Source organism: Mandrillus leucophaeus, unplaced genomic scaffold (assembly GCF_000951045.1).
Source record: "Mandrillus leucophaeus isolate KB7577 unplaced genomic scaffold, Mleu.le_1.0 Scaffold284, whole genome shotgun sequence".
Lineage (NCBI taxonomy): Eukaryota > Metazoa > Chordata > Mammalia > Primates > Cercopithecidae > Mandrillus > Mandrillus leucophaeus.
In genome coordinates this window covers 2,102,684-2,124,688 of record NW_012102965.1, presented here as the reverse complement: position 1 = coordinate 2,124,688, position 22,005 = coordinate 2,102,684, and the positions used below count along the sequence as shown (strand labels likewise).

Here is a 22,005-nt window from a genome sequence, read left to right as displayed (position 1 = left end):
TATTATGATCTCTGCTCTTTGAGTCTTAAATGCTATAGTGGAGTAGTATCCAATTGTTTTTTATACAGATGAACTGATCTTTCAGTTGGTTTGGAAATTTCTTATTGTCGGGGACTATCATGATCTATAGTCTCACCAGTGCCCATCAAAGTGGGGCAGACAGAGTAAGCTGTTGTCTTGACTGGACAACTTCAAGGTCTACCCTGTAAATAGAAGGCCAGATCACTCCATTTAGGTTTTCTGCAGAATTCTATTACTTGAAATGCCTCTGTGAAACCAAAGAACCCAACACTCAACTCAAAAGAATCCACATGCAAATTCCCTCTTTTATAGACTAGGCCTTGTCTTGGTGATTTTTTTAGAGAAATTTTTATTTAAATACATAATTTTCCATTCATCTTAGTAGTAAGTCCTTCAGGTGTTAGAAATTTAACACAAATGACTTCAATTCTTTAATGGAAAAAATCCAAAAGAAAGAAGAAAAAAACATTTGTAGTTTCTATAATAATTGTAATTTCTCTAAAGATTATAGTAATAGCAGAAAAATAAATAAATCACAAAGAGAGAACTCACAGCCCCCAATAAGAAACAGTTATCAAATAATTAGAAAAAGATAAAAACAAGCTGTAAACATTGCCTCAAAGCAGAATTAGAATTACCAAGTGTTCTGTGGGCTGGGAAAATGATGAATCAGATCTTACTCATGCAGGGGACACGCGTCTTTGCCAAAATTCAGAATAAAGAGTATCAGTATTGCACAAAATTTGCCACCTGTGATTTTGCTGTCAACTGACACTTTTCCCGTCCCTAGCAGCTTTAAGTCTGCAGAACTGTAAATCCCTAGAAAGGCCTACAGGGCCACTCAAGATTCCTGAGCTTTGTCTTTAAACTGATGGTTCCCATGAGGTTCCACTGTGAAAAGAGCTATCCAGGGACTTTCAGTCCAGGAGTCACTTAGTCTAACGAACAGCGTCTTTTATCTAAACCAGAGGTTCTTAGCTGGGGAGCAGTGGATTCCCCCAAGAGGATCAGGGATAGAATTCAGGAACTCCATGAATTTTAATGGGGGATATAAAAAAACTCATCTCGGCTAGGCACAGTGGCTCATGTCTGTAATCCCAGCACTTTGGGAGGCTGAGGTGGGCGGATCACCTGAGGTCAGGAGTTTGAGACCAGTCTGGCCAACATGGTGAAACCCTGTCTCTAATAAAAATACAAAAAAAATTAGCTAGGCATGGTGGCGGGTACCTGTAATCCCAGCTACTCGGGAGGCTGAGGCAGGAGAATCACTGAGTCTGGGAGGTGGAGGTTGCAGTGAGCCAAGATCACGCCATTGCACTCCAGCCTGGGTAACAGAGTGAGACTCCATCTCAAAAAAAAAAAAAAAAAAAAAAAAGAAGAAACTCATCTCTACTTTCATTAAGCTGTAATTGAAATGTAGGTAAAAACTACAGAAGTGTTAGCAGTCTCTGGGACATTTTTATTCATATAAATCAAAAATATATTCTTACCACATTTCAGTTGTTATAAATATTTCAAAATATCACTGATACTTCACAATCACAGCAGTTACTAGAACTGCCACAAAATCTTATTTAATATGTTAATAAAGAAGCACATATATTACTATTCCACTCATTTTTTAATTTGATAATTATATATTTCAATATAATTCACTGTTTTTGTAATCTTATATATTTTATTTTATGCATTTAAAAACATTATGCCAAGAAAGGGGTCCGGAGACCTCAGCTGACTGCCAAAAGCCAAAGGTGTCTGTGACATTAAAAGTTAAGAGCTCCTAGCTCAATTCTCGTTTTTGATATTTGTTGACTGATCACATGGATTTAAAGAAATTGAATATAGGTGTATATCGGCATATAGATTCAATGTGAAATCCCTCAAACTCTTGGAATTATTGTGTGCACCACTCTTGGAGGTAAGTATCCATTTCATTAAATGGAAGAATAATACAAACTCCATAAAAATAGTTAATGTGTTACTGTCATTTCACATAGTAGTAGCAATAATATTACATATAGTTTTAAATCTTCTACTATGTCCCTGCCGATTTTGATTGTTAAAATCACCCTGAAGATAATACTGTTATTTCTGTGTTCTCATTTAATCATCACACCTTTAAAGGGAACAAGCAGATCAGATTACATCCATGTTCCAGATGAGAAAACTGAGGTTCAGGAAAGCTGGAGGCCCCACAGTTGATCAGCGTTAAAAAAAAAAAAAAAAAAAAAAGATAGTATTTTAATCTCCACTTAACAAATGAGAAAACAATCTCTGAGAGGTTAGGGAGGTTGCAGTTAAGTTTCAGGGCTTGGATTTACATCTCGTTTGGCTGGATTCAGAAACCTTGTGTATTTTGCATTGTGTCATGCTGCCTGCCTCACAACTCCTTTCTACAGATTATGGAGCTGAAGGATTGCTAGAAATGACACCCTGGTGCGCCTCTCCCTACCCCAAGAAAATTGTAGTCAGTTGAATCACAGGGTGTACTCAAGGGAGAGGAAGATAACGCATTTCCAAAACTTTAGCACAGCTCAGTCCACTCCACAGCCCCAAGAGAGGGGGCGTGTCTTTGGGATATTAGCACTGCTTTCTCCTTCAGGCCCTGCCCACCTAGTCACTGGTGAATCCGAAACCTTCCCCCTCGCTCTGTCAAATCTCACGTACACAGCCATTCCCAGATCGGGACTTGTGTTCTGAATCAAGTAATTTGCTATGGAATGCAAATCATTATATCGTATAGATGTGCTTTCCAAAATCTGATTAATGGTCAGTGCTTGTATATCTTAGTTCCCATTTATGGGAAGGTAAACTTTATTCACCTGTGTGATTTTGAGAGGCAGAGAAGCATTTTCTCCTCACTTTTCATTCTTTTTGCTTTGTAATTTGCTATTAAGCTGTTGCAGATCACAAACTAAGAGCATGATTGCTAATTCTATTAGAAGACCAGGCAGTAGTGGGAGTCCTTGACCTCTTAAAAAGTACCAGGCTTTCCAGGCACGGTGGCTTACGCCTGTAATCCTAGCACTTTGGGAGGCCGAGGTGGGTGGATCACCTGAGGGTCAGGAGTTCGAGGCCAGCCTGGCCAACATGGAGAAACCCCGTCTCTACTAAAAATACAAAAATTAGCCAGACATGTTGGCACGCACCTGTAATCACAGCTACTTGGGAGGCTGAGGCAGGAGAATCGCTTGAACCGGGGGGTTGGGGAAAGCAGGGAGGAGGTTGCAGTGAGCCGAGGTCTCACCATTGCACTCCAGCCTGGGCAACAAGAGTGAAACTCTGTCTCAAAAAAAAAAAAAAGTGCCAGGCTTCGGAGGGCTTGGAAAATTGTCCACAGAGTGTCCTCAAACTGCGAGCCCTCGCATGGTAGTACAGGCTCATCCTAACTACCCTCCTTTTTTCTGGAAGCTCTCATTTTGGTCATTGTGGTAATACCATATTTAATCTATTTCAACTCCAGCGAGATTTATAGTCTCTGATGTTGCTTTTAACTCTTCTCATGTGTTGCCCACTTATTTGCAAACTGGTCTTCTTAATCCATGCTTAAACTCTGCATATCAATTAGTCTTTCTTTAACTATAATAATGAAACGGTTACAAAATCATGCATATTTAAACCTATTTTTAAAAATCATTTGCTTATCAGATCTATTTTAAGAGCATGGTTATATTCAGTTTTGCCTTCTGTCCCAAATCCTCACTCTCCTGTAAGAGTCTCCATTTAAATGTTTACCAAGGATTTGTCCTTCTATATATTTTGCACATTATTTTGGTACTCCAGAGATAAAACCTAAAAATAACAATAAACTCTGCAAATTTGGTTTCACTTCCAAACAATGTGATTGCCTCCCCCACCTCACACACACCAAAAAAGCTTTATCCCAGTCAACTTTCTTAAAAATCTAGGCAAAGATTATTGCATTATTAGTACTTTCACTTGAAATGTATTACAATTATGTGTTACTGTAGTCTCCTTTAATTAACAAGTAGAGAGTTAACAGTAAAGTTAAACGTTGAACATCTGCAAGAAGAAGAGTTGAATTTACAGTTTTCTTTGTCATAGTGGCTTAAGAAAGATTTGAGAGAACAACTGAAGTATAATACTTTCCTTGCTCTCTTTCTTGCCTTGCCTTTTCAGGCACTTCCACAACTTACAGAATCTTAGTTTGGCTTATTGCAGAAGGTTCACAGATAAAGGCTTACAGTACCTGAACTTGGGGAATGGATGCCACAAGCTCATCTATCTGGACCTCTCCGGCTGCACCCAGGTTTGTCTTTTAGTCTTCTCTTTGCTGCGGTGTGTGAGGAAGTTCTCCAGAGAACGGGCTGCATTCAGCCCTCACGTTATACTAATGCTGTGCACGGACTGCAGCACACTTTTCAGAGGTTTTAAATTACATGGCCCCAGCTGCTGAAATTTTCCCCAGGATCGCTACTATAGGCTCTTGGCTTCCTTCCACTGGAGTGTCACACAGACCAACAGGCAGAGCTCATTCATTGGATGAGGAAACGGACCACTCTTATGGAGACAGTCTGAGCACAATTCTAAAGCAGAATCCAAGTCCTGAAAACTCTGGAGTTGCTTCCAAGACACAAACAAAGGAGAGTGTTTTGAGGGAGAATTTTGCACGGGATTCCTGAAAAGTCAATTAACTCCCACATGGGTTTTTTTTTTGGGGGGGGAGTAAAATGCTGCAAGTGATAAATAGGAAAAGAAAATACAACAAAAACTTGTAATTTTAAAAATTGCATTACACCCTTGGGCTGAATAACATGAAGATTTGAGATCTGTGTGGGAAAATATTTTAAGTTTGAGGGAACAGGACTTGGAAAGTTGGGCAGAAAATTGGGTAAAGTTGCGGAGGATAGGGCATGGCACTTTGGAAGTAGCTACTGCCTCATTGATAGTTTCTTCTGCTTTAATTTCAATAGATTTAAGCCATAATTCTTTTAACTTATTTTCTTCTGCTTTTCTGTGTATTTTATTAATTTGGTGTCATAGTATGTTCATTATTCTCTGAGAATAATATAATAGCACAAGTGAAAACTGACTGAAATACTGATAGTTATCATTTCTTGGGTCATTACCGTATGCCAGGCATTGTGTTAAGTGCTATACACAGATCAGATTTACTCCTGATACAATGCTGTGTGGTATATATTTACTATGCTTATTTACAAATGAAGCGACCAAGGCTCAGGGTGGTTGAGTAAGTTGTCCAAGTTTGCACAGCTGATGAAAGCACATGGTACTAATACAGTTTTAAGCTTCTGTTGGTAGATACTGGGGCAGGCAGAGTCCCCTGGGAGAGCGGGAAATACAAGGGCAGCACAGGTCTCCCCCCCAGGATTCTTGAATGGATAGAATTCTTACCTAGTCACCACCACTGACATCTTGTGGTATCCTGATGCACTGGGTGGTCTTGAGGGAGTGGGGGGCAAGGAGGGGAGGATTGATTCTAAGTTAGGGCTGTAAACATCTAACATTCATATTTGTTTAAAACTAATCTGCTGATGTGTAGCTTTTTAAACATCAACATCTACCATAACTTTATGACTGAGATGGCACTGACGTTCTCCTCAGCATGACTGAATTTTAGACTGGCTTCTTACTGACTCTAGGCCCTGACTTCTGGTTTTCTTGTTTCTTAGAACATTTGTTTTAGAAAACTTGGAATTATAAGTTCTTTCTCTGCTTCCTTTGATATTTCTTTTTAATAAAAGCTTCTTGACAGTTTTACAACTCAGGAAAGTCTTCCTCAAGGACCTGGGATCTATCCCTTTGATATATAATCATCAAAGAAGATATCTCTCAGTTCCTGTGGGTGGGTAGAAGCCTAACTTTGATGGGCACCAATTAGCAAATGCCGGTGGCCTAATCCCAGAGAATAATATTTGCAAACTCAGGAACAACTTAATGTGCTTGACATATCCCACTGATAAGCCTCCCCCTTAAATATAAATCCTTCAGTACTTTTCTAACTTGCCCTTGTGCTTAAATCCTCCTCATGGTATGACTTACCTCCTTGTTCTTCTCAGTCTCTCAATTACCATGAGGCAATTATTGTAGCAACAATGCACAAATGTACACACAAGTGTCCTAAGGATAAATATTCTCAGACACAGTAAAGTTTAAATGAGAGGCTTCAAATCTATGACCTACTGCCCAGATATGCATACAAAACACACATAATTGGAGGAGGTGGAGCAAGATGGTGGAACAGAAGGCTCCACCCATTGTTCCCCACCCAAGGACACCAAGTTAACAACTATCTACAGGAAAAAAACACCTTCATAACGTTTTAGGCTGGGCACGGTGGCTCATGCCTGTAGTCCTGGCATTTTGGGAGGCTGAGGTGGAAGGATCACTTAAGGCCAGGAGTTCAAGACCAGCCTGGGCAACACAGTGGGACCCATGTCTCTACCAGAAATGCAAAAACTTGGCCAGGCATGGTGGTGTATGCCTGTGGTTCCAGCTGCCCGGGAGGCTGAGGTGGGAAGATTGACTGAGCTTGGGAGGTTGAGGCTGCAGTGAGCTGTGATCCCACCACTGCATTCCAGCCTGGGAGACAGAGTGACAGCTTGCCTCAAATAATTAAGTAAATGTGTTAATGCTTTTGTCTTGCACACCTGTATTTTGTTAGGAGTGTTGGCTGTCACCCTTATGGGTGAAAAAAGGTATCGTACCTTTCCGCCCCATGGTACTAACAGGACAGAGACCTCAGGTGTCTAATAGCTGCTTGGTGGTGGTAAGGGGCAAGGGGAGCAGTGCATGGGGATTCACGTGGTGTCTAAGAAGGTGGAATCCAGCAGGGCACAGGCTATGTACAGTTGAGAGCCCGTGATAAACTGGAAAGCAGAGATTGGAGCCCGAGCCACCCTGAAGCACACACCACGCTGAGAGCTTTTCCTGGGCATCACATACAGCACTCCATGTGAATAAAGACCCCCCCTCCCCACAATGCACAAAGGAAAAAAAAAAAAAGAAAAAGAAAAAACACCTTCATAAGAACCAAAAATCAGATGAGCACTCGTTGTACCTGGTTTTAACTTCATATGGCTGAGTCACTGAAGAGATAGAAACAGTAATCCTGAATTGCCAGTGCCACCCCTCCGGCATGGTGCAGAGAGCCTCTCCGGGCGCTGGGGAAGGGAAAATACAGCAATTGTGAGGCATTGAACTCAGTGCTGTCCTGTTGGATCAGAGAGGAAAACTGGACCAAACTCAGCTGATGCCCACCCACGGAGGGAGCATTTAACTCAGGCCTAGACACGGGAATTGCCAGTCCCAGCAGTCAGAACTTGAGTTCTGCAAACCTCACCACGGAGTGCTACAGTGCGCTATGCCTCCGGGTAAACTTGAAAGGCAGTCTAGGCCATAAGGACTGTAACTCTTAGGCAAATCCTAGTGCTCAACTAGGCCCAGAGACAGTGGACTGAGGGATACATGACATACTGAGACACCAACTGCAGCAGCCAAGGGAGTACTGGCATCACCCCTCAACCAGCCCCAAGCCTCACAGTTCATCGCTCCAAAAGAGACCCCTTCCTTTCCCTTGAGGAGAGGAGAGGAGAGGAGACGGAAGAGTGGGGAGGACTTTCTCTTGCATTTTGGATACCAGCTCAGCCATGGCAGGATAGGGCACAAGTCAGAGTCATAAGGCCCTCGTTCTGGGTTCTAGCTCCCAAGTGACATTTCTAGACACACCCTGGGCCAGAAGGGAACCTGCTGCCTTGAAGGAAGGGACCCAGTCCTGGCAGCATTCATCACCTGCTAACTGAAGAGCCCTTGGGCCCTGAATAATTAGCAGCAATACCCAGCTACTACATTGAGGATCTTGGGTGAGCCTCTATGACTTGCAGGCTTCAGGTGAGACTCAGCATATTACCAGCTAGGGTAGCTATGGGGCAAAACTCCTTCTGCTTAAAAGCAGTGGGGACATTTTCTTGCACCTTAGATACCAGCACGGCCACAGGAGGGTGGAGCACCAAGGCAGGTTCTTGGGGTCCCTGGTTCCAGGACTTGACTCTTGTATGACAATTCTGGACCTGCCCTGGGCCAGAGGAGAGCCCGCTGCCCTGAAGGATGAGTCCCAGGCGAGGCAGCATTCACCACAAGCTGACTTAAGAGCCTTTGGGCCATAAGAGAACATTATTGGTAGCCTGGCAATACTCTTCATGGCCTGGGGTGGTGGTGGCTACAGGGTAAGGCTCCTCTGCCTTTGGAAAGGGGAGGAAGAGTGGGAAGGACTGCATCCTATAGTTTGTATGCCAGCTCAGCTGCAGTGCAGTAGAACACCAAGTAGACTTCTAAGGTTTTTGACTCTAGTCCCTGATTCCCAGAGGGCACCTAAGGACTCACCTGGGGTCTGGGGGACCTCACCACCCTGAAGAGAAGGACATAGGCCTGGCTGGCCTTGCCACCTGCTGATTGTAGAGCCCCAGGGCCTTGAGCAAACAATAGCAGTAGCCAGGAAGTGGTTACAGCAGGCCTTGGGCAAGACCCAGTGCTGTGATAGCTTCAGGTCTGACACAGTGCAGTCATAGTGGTGGAGGCCACAGGGGTGCTTGTTTCACTCTACCACCAGCTTTGGGTGGCTCAGAACAGAGAGAGAGACTCTGTTTGGGAAACAGAAGGGAAGAGAACAAGAGCCTCTGCCTGGTAATCCAGAGAATTCTTCCAGATCGTGTCTCAGACCATCAAGGTGGTACCTTGACAAGTGTGCAAGAACCACAGCATTACTGGGCTTGGGGTGCCCCCTAAAGCAGGTACAGCTTAGATTACAACACTCAAGTCCTTTCAAATATCTGGAAAGCCTTCCCAAGAAGGATGGCTACAAATAAGCCCAGGCAGTGAAGACTACAGTAAATACCTAACTCTTCAATGCCCAGACGCCGAAGAACACTGGCATCAATACCATCCAGGAAAACATGACCTTACCAAATGAACTAAATAAGGCACCAAGGGGCAATCCTGGAGAAACAGAGATATGTAATCTTTCAGACAGAGAATTCAAAATAGCTATGTTGAGAAAACTCAAATGAATTCAAGATAACACAGAGAAGAAATTCAGAATTCTATCAGATAAATTTAACAAAGAGATTGAAATAATTAAAAAGAAATTCTGGAGCTGAAAAATGCAATTGGTGTATTGAATAATGCATCAGAGTCCTTCAATAGCAGAATTGATCAAATAGAAGGAAGAATTAGCGCGCTTAAAGACTATTTGAAAATATGCAGTCAGAGGAGACAAAAGAAAAAAGAATGAATCTTTATAGCAGCATGATTTATAATCATTTGGGTATATACCCAGTAATGGGATGACTGGGTCAAATGGTATTTCTAGTTCCAGATCTTTGAGGAATTGCCACACTGTCTTTCACAACGGTTGAACTAGTTTACAGTCCCACCAACAGTATAAAAGTGTTCCTATTTCTCCACATCCTCTCCAGCACCTGTTGTTTCCTGACTTTTTAATGATTGCCATTCTAACTAGTGTGAGATGGTATCTCATTGTGGTTTTGATTTGCATTTATCTGATGGCCAGTGATAATGAGCATTTTTTCATGTGTCTGTTGGCTGCATAAATGTCTTGTTTATTGCAGCACTATTTACAATAGCAAAGACTTGGAACCAACCCAAATGTCCATCAATGACAGACTGGATTAAGAAAACGTGGCACATATACACCATGGAATACTATGCAGCCATAAAAAAGGATGAGTTCATGTCCTTTGTAGGGACATGGATGAAGCTGGAAACCATCATTCTCAGCAAACTATCTCAAGGAGAGAAAATCAAACACCACATGTTCTCCCTCATAGGTGGGAACTGAACAATGAGAACACTTGGACTCAGGGTGGGGAACATCACACACCAGGGCCTGTCATGGGGTCGGGGGAGGGGGGAGGGATAGCATTAGGAGATATACCTAATGTGAATGACGAGTTAACGGGTGCAGCATACCAACATGGCACATGTATACATATGTAACAAACCTGCACATTGTGCACATGTACCCTAGAACTTAAAGTATAATAATAATAATAATATAAAAAAGAATGAAAAACAAGGAAGAACACCTACAGGATCTAGAAAATAGCTTCAAAATGGCAAATCTAAGAATTATTGGCCTTAAGGAGGAGGTAGACAAAGAGATAGAGGTAGAAAGTTTATTCAAAGGGAAATAACACAGCCTGGCCAACATAGTGAAATGCTGTCTCTACTAAAAATATAAAAATTAGCCAGATGTGGTGGTGGGTGCCTGTAATCCCAGCTACTCGGGAGGCAAAGGCAAGAGAATTGCTTGAACCCAGGAGGTGGAGGTTGCAGTGAGCCAAGGTTGTGCCACTGCACTCCAGGCTGGGCAACAGAGTGAGACTCCGCCTCAAAAAACAAGCAAACAAACAAAAACCAACGAGATAATAACAGAGAACCTCCAGAAACCTAGAGAAAGGTATCAATATCAAAGTACAAGGAGGTTACAGAAATCAACTATATCTAACCCAAAGAAGACTACTTCAAGGCATTTAATAATGAAGCTCCCAAAGGTTAAGGACGAAGAAAGGATCCTAAAGGCACCAAGAGAAAAGAAACAAATAATGTACAATGGAGCTCCAATACATTTGACAGCAAACTTTTCAGTGTAAACCTTACATGCCAGAAGAGAATGGCGTGACATATTTAAAATGCTGAAGGAAAAAACTTTTACCCTAGAATAGTATATCTGGTAAAAATATCCTTCAAACATGAAGGAGAAATAAAGACTTCCCCAGACAAAAGCTGAGGGACTTCATCAACTGTCCTGTCCTACAAGAAATGCTAAAGAGAGTACTTCAATCAGAAAGAAAAGCAAGGAATAAATAACCACCTGAAGTTGCAAAACTCACCAGTAATAGTAAGTACACAGAAAAGCACAGAATTGTATTGTAACACTATAACTGTGGTGTGTAAACTACTCTTATCCTAAGTAGGAAGACTAAATGATTAACCAGTTAAAAATAACTACAACAACTTTTCAAGACATAATCAGTACCATGAGATATAAATAGAAACATCAAAAAGTTAAAAAATGGGGCACGGGGACAAAGTTAAAGCATAGTGATATGGTTTGGCTGTGTCCCGGCCCAAATCTCATCTTGAATTCCCATGTGTTGTGGGAGGTAATTGAATCATGGGGGCAGGTCTTTCCCATGCTGTTCTCATGATAATGAGTAAGTCTCACAAGATCTGATGGTTGTATCAGGGGCTTCCGCTTTTGCATCTTTCTAATTTTTTTCTTGCTGTAAGAAGTGCCTTTTGCCTCCCGCTATGATTCTGAGGCCTCCCCAGCCATTTGGAACTGTAAGTCCAATTAAACCTCTTTTTCTTCCCAGTTTCAAGTATGTCTTTATCAGCAGTGTGAAAACGGACTAATACACATATAATTTTTATTAGTTTTGGTATGTTTATTTGTTTGTTTATGCAAACAGTGTTAAGTTGTTATCAGGTTAAAACAATGGGTTTATAGGCTAGTATTTGCAAGCCTTATGGTAACCTCAAGCTAAAAATCATGCAGTAGATACACAAAAAAGTAAAAAGCGAGAAATTAAATAATATCACCAGAGAAAATTGCCTTCAGTTGAAGAAGACACAAAGGAGAGAAAGAAGAAAAAGACCACAAAACAACCAGAAGACGGATAACAATATAGCAGGAATAAGTAAGTCCTTACTTATCAATAATAATATTGAATGTAAATGGACTAAACTCTCCAGTGAAAAGATATAGATTGGCTGAATGGATGAAAAAACAAGATACATTGATCTCTTGCCTACAAGAAACAGACTTCATCTATAAAGATATACGTGGACTGAAAATAAAAGAATAGAAAAAGATATTCCATGCCAATGAAAACCAAAAAAGAATGGGAGTCACTATACTTATATCAGACAAAATAGGTTTTAAGACCGAAACTATAAGAAGAGACAAAGAAGGTCACTATGTAATGATAAAGGAGCCAATTCAGCAAGAAGATATAACAATTTTAAATATATATGTACCTAACACTGGAGCACCCAGATATATAAAGCAAATATTAGTGCTGGAGAGAGATGGACTCCAATACAATAGTAGCTGGAAATGTCAACACCCCACTTTCAGCGTTGGACAGATCTTCCAATCTAATGATGCATCTTAAAGAACTAGAAAAGCAAGAACAAACTAAACCCAAAATTATTAGAAGAAAAGAAATAAAGATCAGAGGAGAAGTAAATGAAACTGAAATGAAAAAAAAATACAAAAAGATCAATGAACTGACAAAAAAAAAGATCAGTGAAACAAAAAGTGGGTTTTTGAAAAGTTGAACAAAATCGACAAACGTTTAGCAAGATTAAGAAAAAAAGAGAGAAGATCCAAATAAAATCAGAATGAAAACTGAGACATTACAACTGATACTTCAGAATTCAAAGGATCATTAGTGGCTACTATGACCAACTATATGCTAACAAATTTGAAAATCTGGAAGAAAGGAACAAATTCCTAGACACATACAAGCTACCAAGAGTAAACTGAGAAGAAGTCCAAAATCTGAACAGACCAATAATAAGTAATGAGATTGAAGCTGTAATAAAAAGTCTCCCAGTAAAGAAAAGCTTGGGACCTGATGGTTTCACTGCTGAATTCTACCAAACCTTTAAGGAAGAACTAATACCAATCCTACTTAAACTATTCTGAAAAGTAGAGGAAGAAAGAGTACTTCCAAAGTAATTCTATGAGGCCAGTATTACCCTGATACCAAAACCAGACAAAGATACAGCAAAAAATAATAAATAATAAATAAATAAAAGAAAACTGAAGGCAATATCTCTGATGAATATTGATGCAAAAATCCTCAAAAATATACTAGCAGACCAAATTCAACAATACATTAGAAAGAGCATTCAACATGACCAAGTGGGATTTATCCCTGGGATGCAAGGATGGTTCAACATATGCAAATCAATCAATGTGACACATAGCATCAACAGAATGCAGGATAAAAACCATATAATCATTTCAGTTGATGCTGGAAAGCATTTGATCAAATTCAGCATCTCAATGTAGCATTATGGAGCAGGAGAGAAAAAAATTATAAAACATTCAATATCCTTTCATAAGAAAGACCCTCAAAAAACTAGGGATAGAAGAAACATACCTCAACATAATAAAAACAATGTATGACAGGCCCACAGCTAGTATCATACTGAATAGGGAAAAACTGAAAGCCTCTCTTCTTAAGATCTGGAACATGATAAGGATGCCCGCTGTCACTACTGTTATTCAACATAGTACTGAAAGTCCTAGCTAGAGCAATCAGACAAGAAAAAGATATGAAGAGCATCCAAATTGGAAAGGAAGAGGTCAAATTATCCTTGTTTGCAGATGATATGATCTTATATTTGGCAAATCCTAAAGTCTCCACAAGAAAACTATTAGAATTGATAAACAAATTAAGTAAAGTCACAGGATAAAAAATTAACACACAAAAATTAGTAGCATTTCTATATGCCAATAGCGAACAATGTGAAAAATAAAAATGTAAACTCGTTTACAATAACCATACATTAAGTTAAATAACTAGGAATTAACGAAAAAAGGAAAGAAAGTCTATAATGAAAACTATGAAACACTGATGAAATAAATTGAAGAGGACACCAAAAATTGGAAAAACATTCCGTGTTCATGGATTGGAAGAATTGATATTGTTAAAATGTCCATACTACCCAAAGCAATCTACAGATTCAATGAAATCCCTATCAAAATACCAGTGACATTCTTCACAGAAATAGAAAAAACAATCCTAAAATTTATGTGGAACCACAAAAGACCCAGCATAGCCAAATCTACCCTAAGCAAAAAGAACAAAACTAGAAGAATCACGTTACCTGACTTCAAATTAACTGAGGTAAAGTAACCACAACAACATGGCGCTGACACAAAAACAGACACATAGACCAATAGAACAGAATAGAGAACCCAGAAACAAATCTATACACCAGCAGTGGACTCATTTTCAGCAAAGGTGCCAAGGACACACACTGAGGAAAAGACAGTCTCTTCAATAAATGGTGCTAGGAAAACTGGATATCCATATGCAGAAGAATAACACTATATACATAATGTATGCAAAAATCAAATAAAAATGGATTAAATACTTAAATCTAAGACCTCAGACTTTGAAACTACTACAAGAGAACACTGGAGAAAATCTCCAGGACATTGGTCTGGGCAAAGATTTCTTGAGCAATACCCCACAAGCACAGGTAACCAAAGCAAACATGGACAACTGAGATCACATCAAGTTGAAAAGCTTCTGCACAGCAAAGGATACAATCAACAAAGTGAAGAGACAACCCACAGAATGGGAGAAAATATTTGCAAACTACCCATCTGACAAGGAATTAAAAACCAAAATATATAAGGAGCTCAAACAACTCTATAGGAAAAATTCTAATAGTTCTATCAAAAAATGGGCAAAAGATGTAATAGACATTTCTCAAAGAAAACATACAAATGGCAAACAGGCATATGAAATTGTGCTCAACATTATTAATCATCACAGAAATGCAAATCAAAACTACAATGAGATGTCATCTTACCCCAGTTAAAATGGCTTTTCTCCAAAAGTTAAGTAATAACAAATGCTAGTGAGGATGTGGAGAAGAGAGAACCAAAGTACGCTGGTGGTGGGAATGTAAATTAGTATAACCACTATGGAGAACAGTTTGGAGGTTCCTCGAGAAACTAAAAATTGAGCTATCATATGATACAGCAATTCCACTGCTGGGTATATACCCAAAAGAAAGGAAATCGGTATATCAAAGAGAAATCTGCACCCCTATGTCTGTTGCACTGTTCACAACAGCTAAGATTTGCAAGCAACCTGAGTGTCTATCAGCAGAAGAATGAGATCTAGTCATCTGCAGTAACAGGGATGGAACTGGAGATCATTATGTCAGGCACAGAAAGAAAAACATCCCATATTCTCACTTATTTGTGAGATGTATTAAAAAAAATTGCATATTCTCACTTATTTGTGGGATCTAATAAAAATCAAAACAATTGAACTCATGGGCATAGAGAGTAAAAGGATGATTACCAGAGGCTGGGAAGGATAATGGGCTTTGAGGGTGAGGTGGAAATGATTAATGGGTTATTAAAAAAAATAGAATAAGATCTACTATTTGATAGCATAACAAGGTGACTATAGTCAGTAATAACTTAATTGTACATTTTAAAAGAACTTGAGTGTAATTGGGTTGTTTGTAACTCAATGTATAAATGTTTAAGGGGATGGATACCACATTCTCCATAGTGTGCTTATTTCACATTGCATGCCTGTATCAAAACATTTCATGTACCCCATAAATATATACACCTACTATGTACCCACAAATATTAAAAACAAAATAAATACTGCAAAACACACAAAATCTGTCTTTAAATTTCGAGCCAATATGTAAAATTTTGGAGTTTTCACAAAACATTCTAGAGTTCAAGATTCTCTTTAAAAATGAGAAGAACTAGCCGAATTGGACCTGCATTTTCATATGGCCACAATGGGCTGGAGCTAAGTCAGCCTCACTCCCTCCCTCGAGATGGACCACTGTTTGCCAGCCTCTCCTCCACTCAGTAAGGTCAGCACAAGCATTCACACCTGTACTGCTACCACTTAATCGCATTGCCTGCCTGGCCTCAGTAAGTATTTGAGTTTCTAAAGGTGTAAAGAATTGAATTCCTTTCCTAATTACATCTTAATTTGTAAGCCTCAAAACACAATGAAGTTAGTATTTCACATCATTATGCAAAACAATGTTAGTTTCTTTCATTCATCTCTTTTTCATTTCCATCTGTTCATTTAATAATTCAGTAGTATTTACCTCTAAGTGTCAGGCACTGTTTCAGGCACTGGAAATTTTGGAGTTTGATACTGAGCCCCTTTAGGCCCAGTGAGAGTAAGAAATGGGTTTGTCGTGAAGCACAGGTATCTTAGTAATTGCTGCTGCTGTAGCTTCATGAAGAACCGGTGAAGTTTGAATGTTACTGTTTCTGAGTGACTTATTAAGTCTTTTGAGGAGGCTCTATCTACCTCTCCAGCTCTGGGTGTAGTACAAAAATGGATTCATAGAAGGAAAATCGATAATTCATAGATTTTTAAGGTTTTCACCTTGAAGAGGTTCTCTCTTGGAAATTGAATCTATTTTCTTTTTATAAATTTGGAATGTTGTATTAGGAACTTATATGTTAATATATGTGACCAAGAAAAAAGGTCTCAATAAAACAAAAAGCCTTGAGAATGGGAGCTTACACCTAAATGCTTTTTGCAGGCGTTTGTTGAGTGCCTGATGCATACTGGGCACTGTGACAAATAAAACAGCCTCCCTGTCCTTTAGGAGCTCTGGATTAACATAAACAAAATATGTCATGAACTAAACTTTAATGCCAGCTGCTGTTGTCCAAAAACAGGAAAAATGTATTCATATGATATTGTGAAAGAACTTTAACTATACTTCTTAGAAAAAATAAACGATGATGGAGAGCTGCAATAAAAAGTGAAAATCAATTACATATGTTTTAAAAGTATTCTGCATTCTTTTGGGATTATTTTATTATTTTATTTTATTTTTTTGAGATGGAGTCTCACTCTGTCACCCAGGCTGGAGTGCTGTGGTGTGATCTTGGCTCACTGCAGCCTCCACCTCCTGGGTTCAAGCGATTCTCCTGCCTCAGCCTCCTGAGTAACTGGGATTACAGGTGTGCGCCACCATGCCCAGCTAATTTTTGTGTTTTATTGGCCAGGCTGGTCTCGAACACCTGACCTCAGGTTGCCCATCTCGTCCTCCCAAAGTGCTGGGATTACAGGCATGAGCCACCATGCCCAGCCTCTTTGGGGATTAGATACACACTGTAGGTTCTTTAATTAATGTGACTGATTTCCTAATGAATATCATACCTTGCAATTGTACTTACATATACTGGTATTAGTATTTTCCCATGACTACTAGTCATTTGATCCAGGCCTGGCCAATCATAAATTCCATCTCCAGAGGTTAAGATTTGTCCAGGAAGGGCGTGTAACCCTAACAAAACAATTCAGAATCTTCCGGATACTTAACATTGGGAAATATAAATTCTGTGCTCCTTGAGGTTGCAGGGCCTGGAGCATATAGGTCTAGGCCACTTTGTGGTTCTCTTCCCCAGCAGCACAGAGGAAATTTGTTTGCTGTGGGAGAGAGAACGAAATCTTCACAAAGAAGCCTACCAAGAGGGAGAGATGATGTGTTTGAAGAGAGATGATATGTTGTTTAACTGGACTTGCGAGTAAAGACATCATTCATTCCCATTCTAGCTAAGCTAGCTTATGTTGGGTCTCCATCATTGCAACTGAAAGAAACTGGTACAACTCTGGTGAGTCTGTAATTTCTATTTAGCTTTCATTTGGGGTTTAAAAGAATAATTCCAGACTGGGCATGGTGGCTCACGCCTATAATTCCAGCACTTTGGGAAGCCAAGGTGGACAGATCACTTGAAGTCAGGAGTTCGAGACCAGCCTGCCCAAAATGGTGAAACCCTGTCTCTACTAAAATTACAAAAATTAGCCAAGTATGGTGGTGCACGCCTGTAATCCCAGCTACCCAGGAGGCTGAGGCAGGAGAATTGCTTGAACCTGGAAGATAGAGGCTGCAGTGAGCCGAGATTATGCCACTGCATTTCAGCCTGGGCGACAGAGTGAGACTCTGTTTCAAAATAAATAATTAATTAAATTAAATTAAATAAATAAAAATAAAAAAATACTTCCAGATGTGCTTTAGGGAGAGTCTTACTCGAGAAAATAACTGAAGTGCAAGAGAGAAAGTTGTGAAGGTTTCTCACCATTATTCACATGCTCATATTTGAACGATATATCTGAATTTGTTGCTTTCAACATGCTTGTGATTGACCACAGAGTAATCCTTAACATCCAAGATGCCAGGTGAAATCTACTTCCCACTTTGCTGGCACTGACAGTTGGGACCTAATGAACAAAGAAACTTCCCTAATGACTTTTTTGGGGTAAGTTTGGCCAAAATATAATATAGGAAAGTGACCAGGCACAGTGGCTCATGCTTGTAATCCCCACACTTTGGGAGACTGAGGTGGGAGGATCGAGACAGGAGTTCGAGACCAGCCTGAACAACATAGGGAGACCATTTCTCTACAAATAATAAAAAAAGTTAGCTGGGCATGGGGCCCGTGCCTGTAGTCTGAGGCTGCAGTGAGCCATGATCGCGCCACTACACTGCAGCCTGGGTAACAGAGCAAGATCCTATCTCAAAAAGAGAGAAGAAAAGTATACAAAGTGCAATGAACATTCATGTATGTTGCTTTTGGTGAATGTAGCAGACATTTTTTTTTTTTCTGAGACAGAGTCTCTCTCTGTCGCCCAGGCTGGAGTGCAGTGGCCGGATCTCAGCTCACTGCAAGCTCCGCCTCCCGCCATTCTCCTGCCTCAGCCTCCCGAGTAGCTGGGACTACAGGCGCCCGCCACCTCACCCGGCTAGTTTTTTGTATTTTTTTAGTAGAGACGGGGTTTCACCCTGTTAGCCAGGATGGTCTCGATCTCCTGATCTCGTGATCCGCCTGTCTTGGCCTCCCCGTAGCAGACATTTTTGTTGGATATATATATATGTGTGTGTTTATATATACATGGATATATATACACGGATATATATACACACTATATATATATATATATATACATACACACACACACATGGGTGGATATATACACATTATGTGTGTGTATATAGGAGTCCAGTGGCTGGGTTGCAGGTGTGTGTGTTTGGCTTTAGTTGATATTGTTAGTCTTCAAAATTGGTTGTGCCATTCCTAATGACACTTTTATGATTTAGAAAACTTAGAGATGTGGTTTCTACAGGAAAGCTGATGCTGTGGCTCCCCATACTTACTTCCTATTTTTACCCATGTAATTAATTTTTATAGCAATACTATAAGCATATTACAAAAGGAGTGGGAGAACAGCATTCAAACTTGGAGTGGATTTTTATGCTGATAAGTATTCATTCCTTCTCAGAAACTAGCAGTAAGTATTTAAGTCATCTTATATTCACTTCCACAGTAACTAGGTTTCACTCAATTCCCCTTTTTTCAAATATTTTTTGATCAAAGTATCAGAACTCAATAAGGAGTTTCTATGGCGACTGTTCTCACTAAAATAAGTTAATAAGTTTAAAAATGCTGTGTTTCCTCTGCAATATTGTGCAGGGAAGAAAAAGAACCCAAGGGAAAAAAACATAACCAGGGATTTATATTTTATTTCACATTGGATTTATTTTGTTTATTTTGGAACTCAGATACCAAGAGCAGATTTAATTATACTCTCAGTTCATGGCAAACTTCCATAATCAGTCTGTGCAAGGCCCCTCTCTTGTTTATTTTTATTTCCTTTTGTTCATATTTCCCATTTCTATTCCCCTCCCCCTACACAAGCAACCCCTCTAATTTGTTTTATATGTTTTCTTAAATCTCTATGCATTCTTATGTTCTCATAAATTATATTGTGCTATAGATCTTTCTCTTTTCCTACTTTTAATAGTATTTCTTAAAGTGCCTCTTTAAGTTACCTCCTCATCTCTCAATCCCTTAAGCACAGAGGGCCCCAGGGTTCAGTCCTTGATCCATTTCCCTTCTCTGGTTATATCTACTCCCTTGATGATCTCATCTTGTCTCATGGCTTTATATCACCTACAATAATGAGCACTCATATGTATATAAAATCATATATATACACACATATACCATATTTGCTCATATAGATACACACATATACATATATGTAATATATGTATTTAAAAGTATATATATCTCATATATATGATTTATGTATCTCCAACCCAGACGTTTCTCTCAAAATTTAGACTCTTGTATCTTAAAAAAAAAAAAAATTCCTGCTCCTTGCTCCGCCTACAGTCCTCCCCATCTCAGTTAATGGCAGCTCCATCTTTATAGTTGCTTAGGCCAAAAATCTTGGCACCATCTACTATGGATTGATGGAATCCATTGTTCATTGATGAAATGAACAACATTTATATGTTGAAGTCCTAACACCCAATAGTACCTCAGAACATGACCTTATTTGGAAATAGGGTAATTACAGATGTAATTAATTAAGATGAGGTCATTAAGGGTGGGCCCTAATCCAGTATGATGGCTGTTCTTATGCAAGAAGGAAATTTGGACACAGACACAAGCATACAGGGAGAATGCTTTGTGAACCTGAAATAGCCATCTGTAAGCCAAGGAGAGGGGCTTGGAACAAATCCGTCCTCACAGCCCTCAGAGGGAACCAACTTTACCAAATTCTTGATCTCAGAATTTGTGCCTCCAGAACCAGAGAATACATATCTGTTGTTGAAGCCATCCAGTTTGTGGTACTTTATTACAGCCAATCTAGCAAACTAAGATATTACCCTTGACTGTTTTCTCTCATGCCACATCCACTCTGTTAGGAAGTGCAGTTGACTATTCCTGCATAATCTAATCAGGATCTAACCATCTCCACAGCCACCACCCCAGTCCAAGTCACCATGATCTCTTGCCTGGTTATTGCAATGCTTCCTGCTTTCACCCCTGCCTCCTGCAAGTCTGCTTTCAACACAGTGTCTAGAGGCATCCTTTAAAAACCCAAGTCAATGTCCTTCCTCTGCTTAAATACCTGGCAAGCCTTCTTATTCATTTAATAAAAGAAAAGCCTTGGAAGGACCTACAAGGCCCTGAGAAATCTGCCTCATCTTCCAGTTGCCCCTTTGACAGCACTTCCTGTTCTCCTTCTTGCCCACTCTGCTGCAGCTACACTGGCTTCTTTTCTCTTCTTCAGAAACATAAGCAGGCTCATGCTGCAGGGTTTCACACTGACTGTTCCCCCTGTCTGGAATCTTTCTACAGATACCTGTATGGTTAACTTCCTCTAAGTCTTTCCTTAAATATTCCCATGAATGAATGGATAAAATGTGTTAGCTAAAATGCTCCAAGGAGATTCACATTAGTTCCCAGTTCATTTCAGAGCTCTTTAAAATATGTCCATGTTTCTCTCAGAGTCTCAGAATGGAAAATATGAGTAGGAGTAAGAGTTTTAATGGAGAGAACAAAGCCATCCTACTTGTCCATGAGAAGGTGCCAGTTGGGAGGGTGATGATTCCTGGTTTTACTTTCCCTTTATCCTCTGCTCTGTTTATGTGTAACTCCAAAGATTCTCCCATTGACATTATCATGGGGTAGCCACTTTCCCTACAGATTCATGTATCTTCAACTGTGTGCAATGGTGGGTTATGGCCCTCTGCAGGAAGCCAGGCATGGAACAACCACAGACATGCTGGGAAGCAAGGCTGGGGTCCAGCAAAACTCAGGCTCAAACCCAAATGCCTAGAAGCCAACAACTCTGAATGTGGAGTTGGAGAAGAAGCTGGATGAAAAGTGAGGAGTTTGGACCATGTTTCAGATTTATATGTTTACATTTAGGATAGTGAAACCAGACAGTAGGGGAGCTTGCCATAGGGGTTTCTGCTTTGGTGCCTCCCCGTTCTTCATTTCCAGCCTCAGTTGTTTCACTAGGCTCACCTTTTGCCCTCTGCCTGGACATCCTGCTACTGTCCCTTTCCTCCATTCACCGCATTAACTTGCACTTATCCTTCAAGGTTCTGTTCAATCACAGCCTTCTCTAGAAGGGCCTCGCTAAGCCGTTCCTTGCCCTACTCCAAGCTGGGTTAGTATCCCTCTTGTGTATACTTTTATCATTGTACTTTTCATTAAGCATTCTCTACATATTCAATTATCTGCTTGCTTGTCTGCTCTCCTCCCCAACGTGAGTTCTTTGAAAACAGGGATGGTGCCTTATATAATTGTGTATCTGTATCCTTAGCAAATAATACAATACCTGGCTCATAGTAGGACTTTGATAAGCTTGA

General features: G+C 40.0%; 1 protein-coding gene across 5 annotated transcripts in view; it reads left to right on the top strand.

Moving 5' to 3' along the window:
- Nucleotides 1–22,005, top strand: part of FBXL13 (F-box and leucine-rich repeat protein 13) — a 255,993-nt gene that overhangs the window by 143,709 nt on the left and 90,279 nt on the right. For all 5 annotated transcript variants that reach the window (XR_001006628.1, XM_011985472.1, XM_011985469.1 and 2 more), the window contains one exon: nt 4,162–4,291. Coding sequence is in view for 4 of the 5 variants with exons in the window: in XM_011985472.1 (XP_011840862.1) it covers nt 4,162–4,291 (130 nt within the window). In the remaining variant the exon portion in view is untranslated. The remainder of the gene's footprint in view (nt 1–4,161; nt 4,292–22,005) is intronic.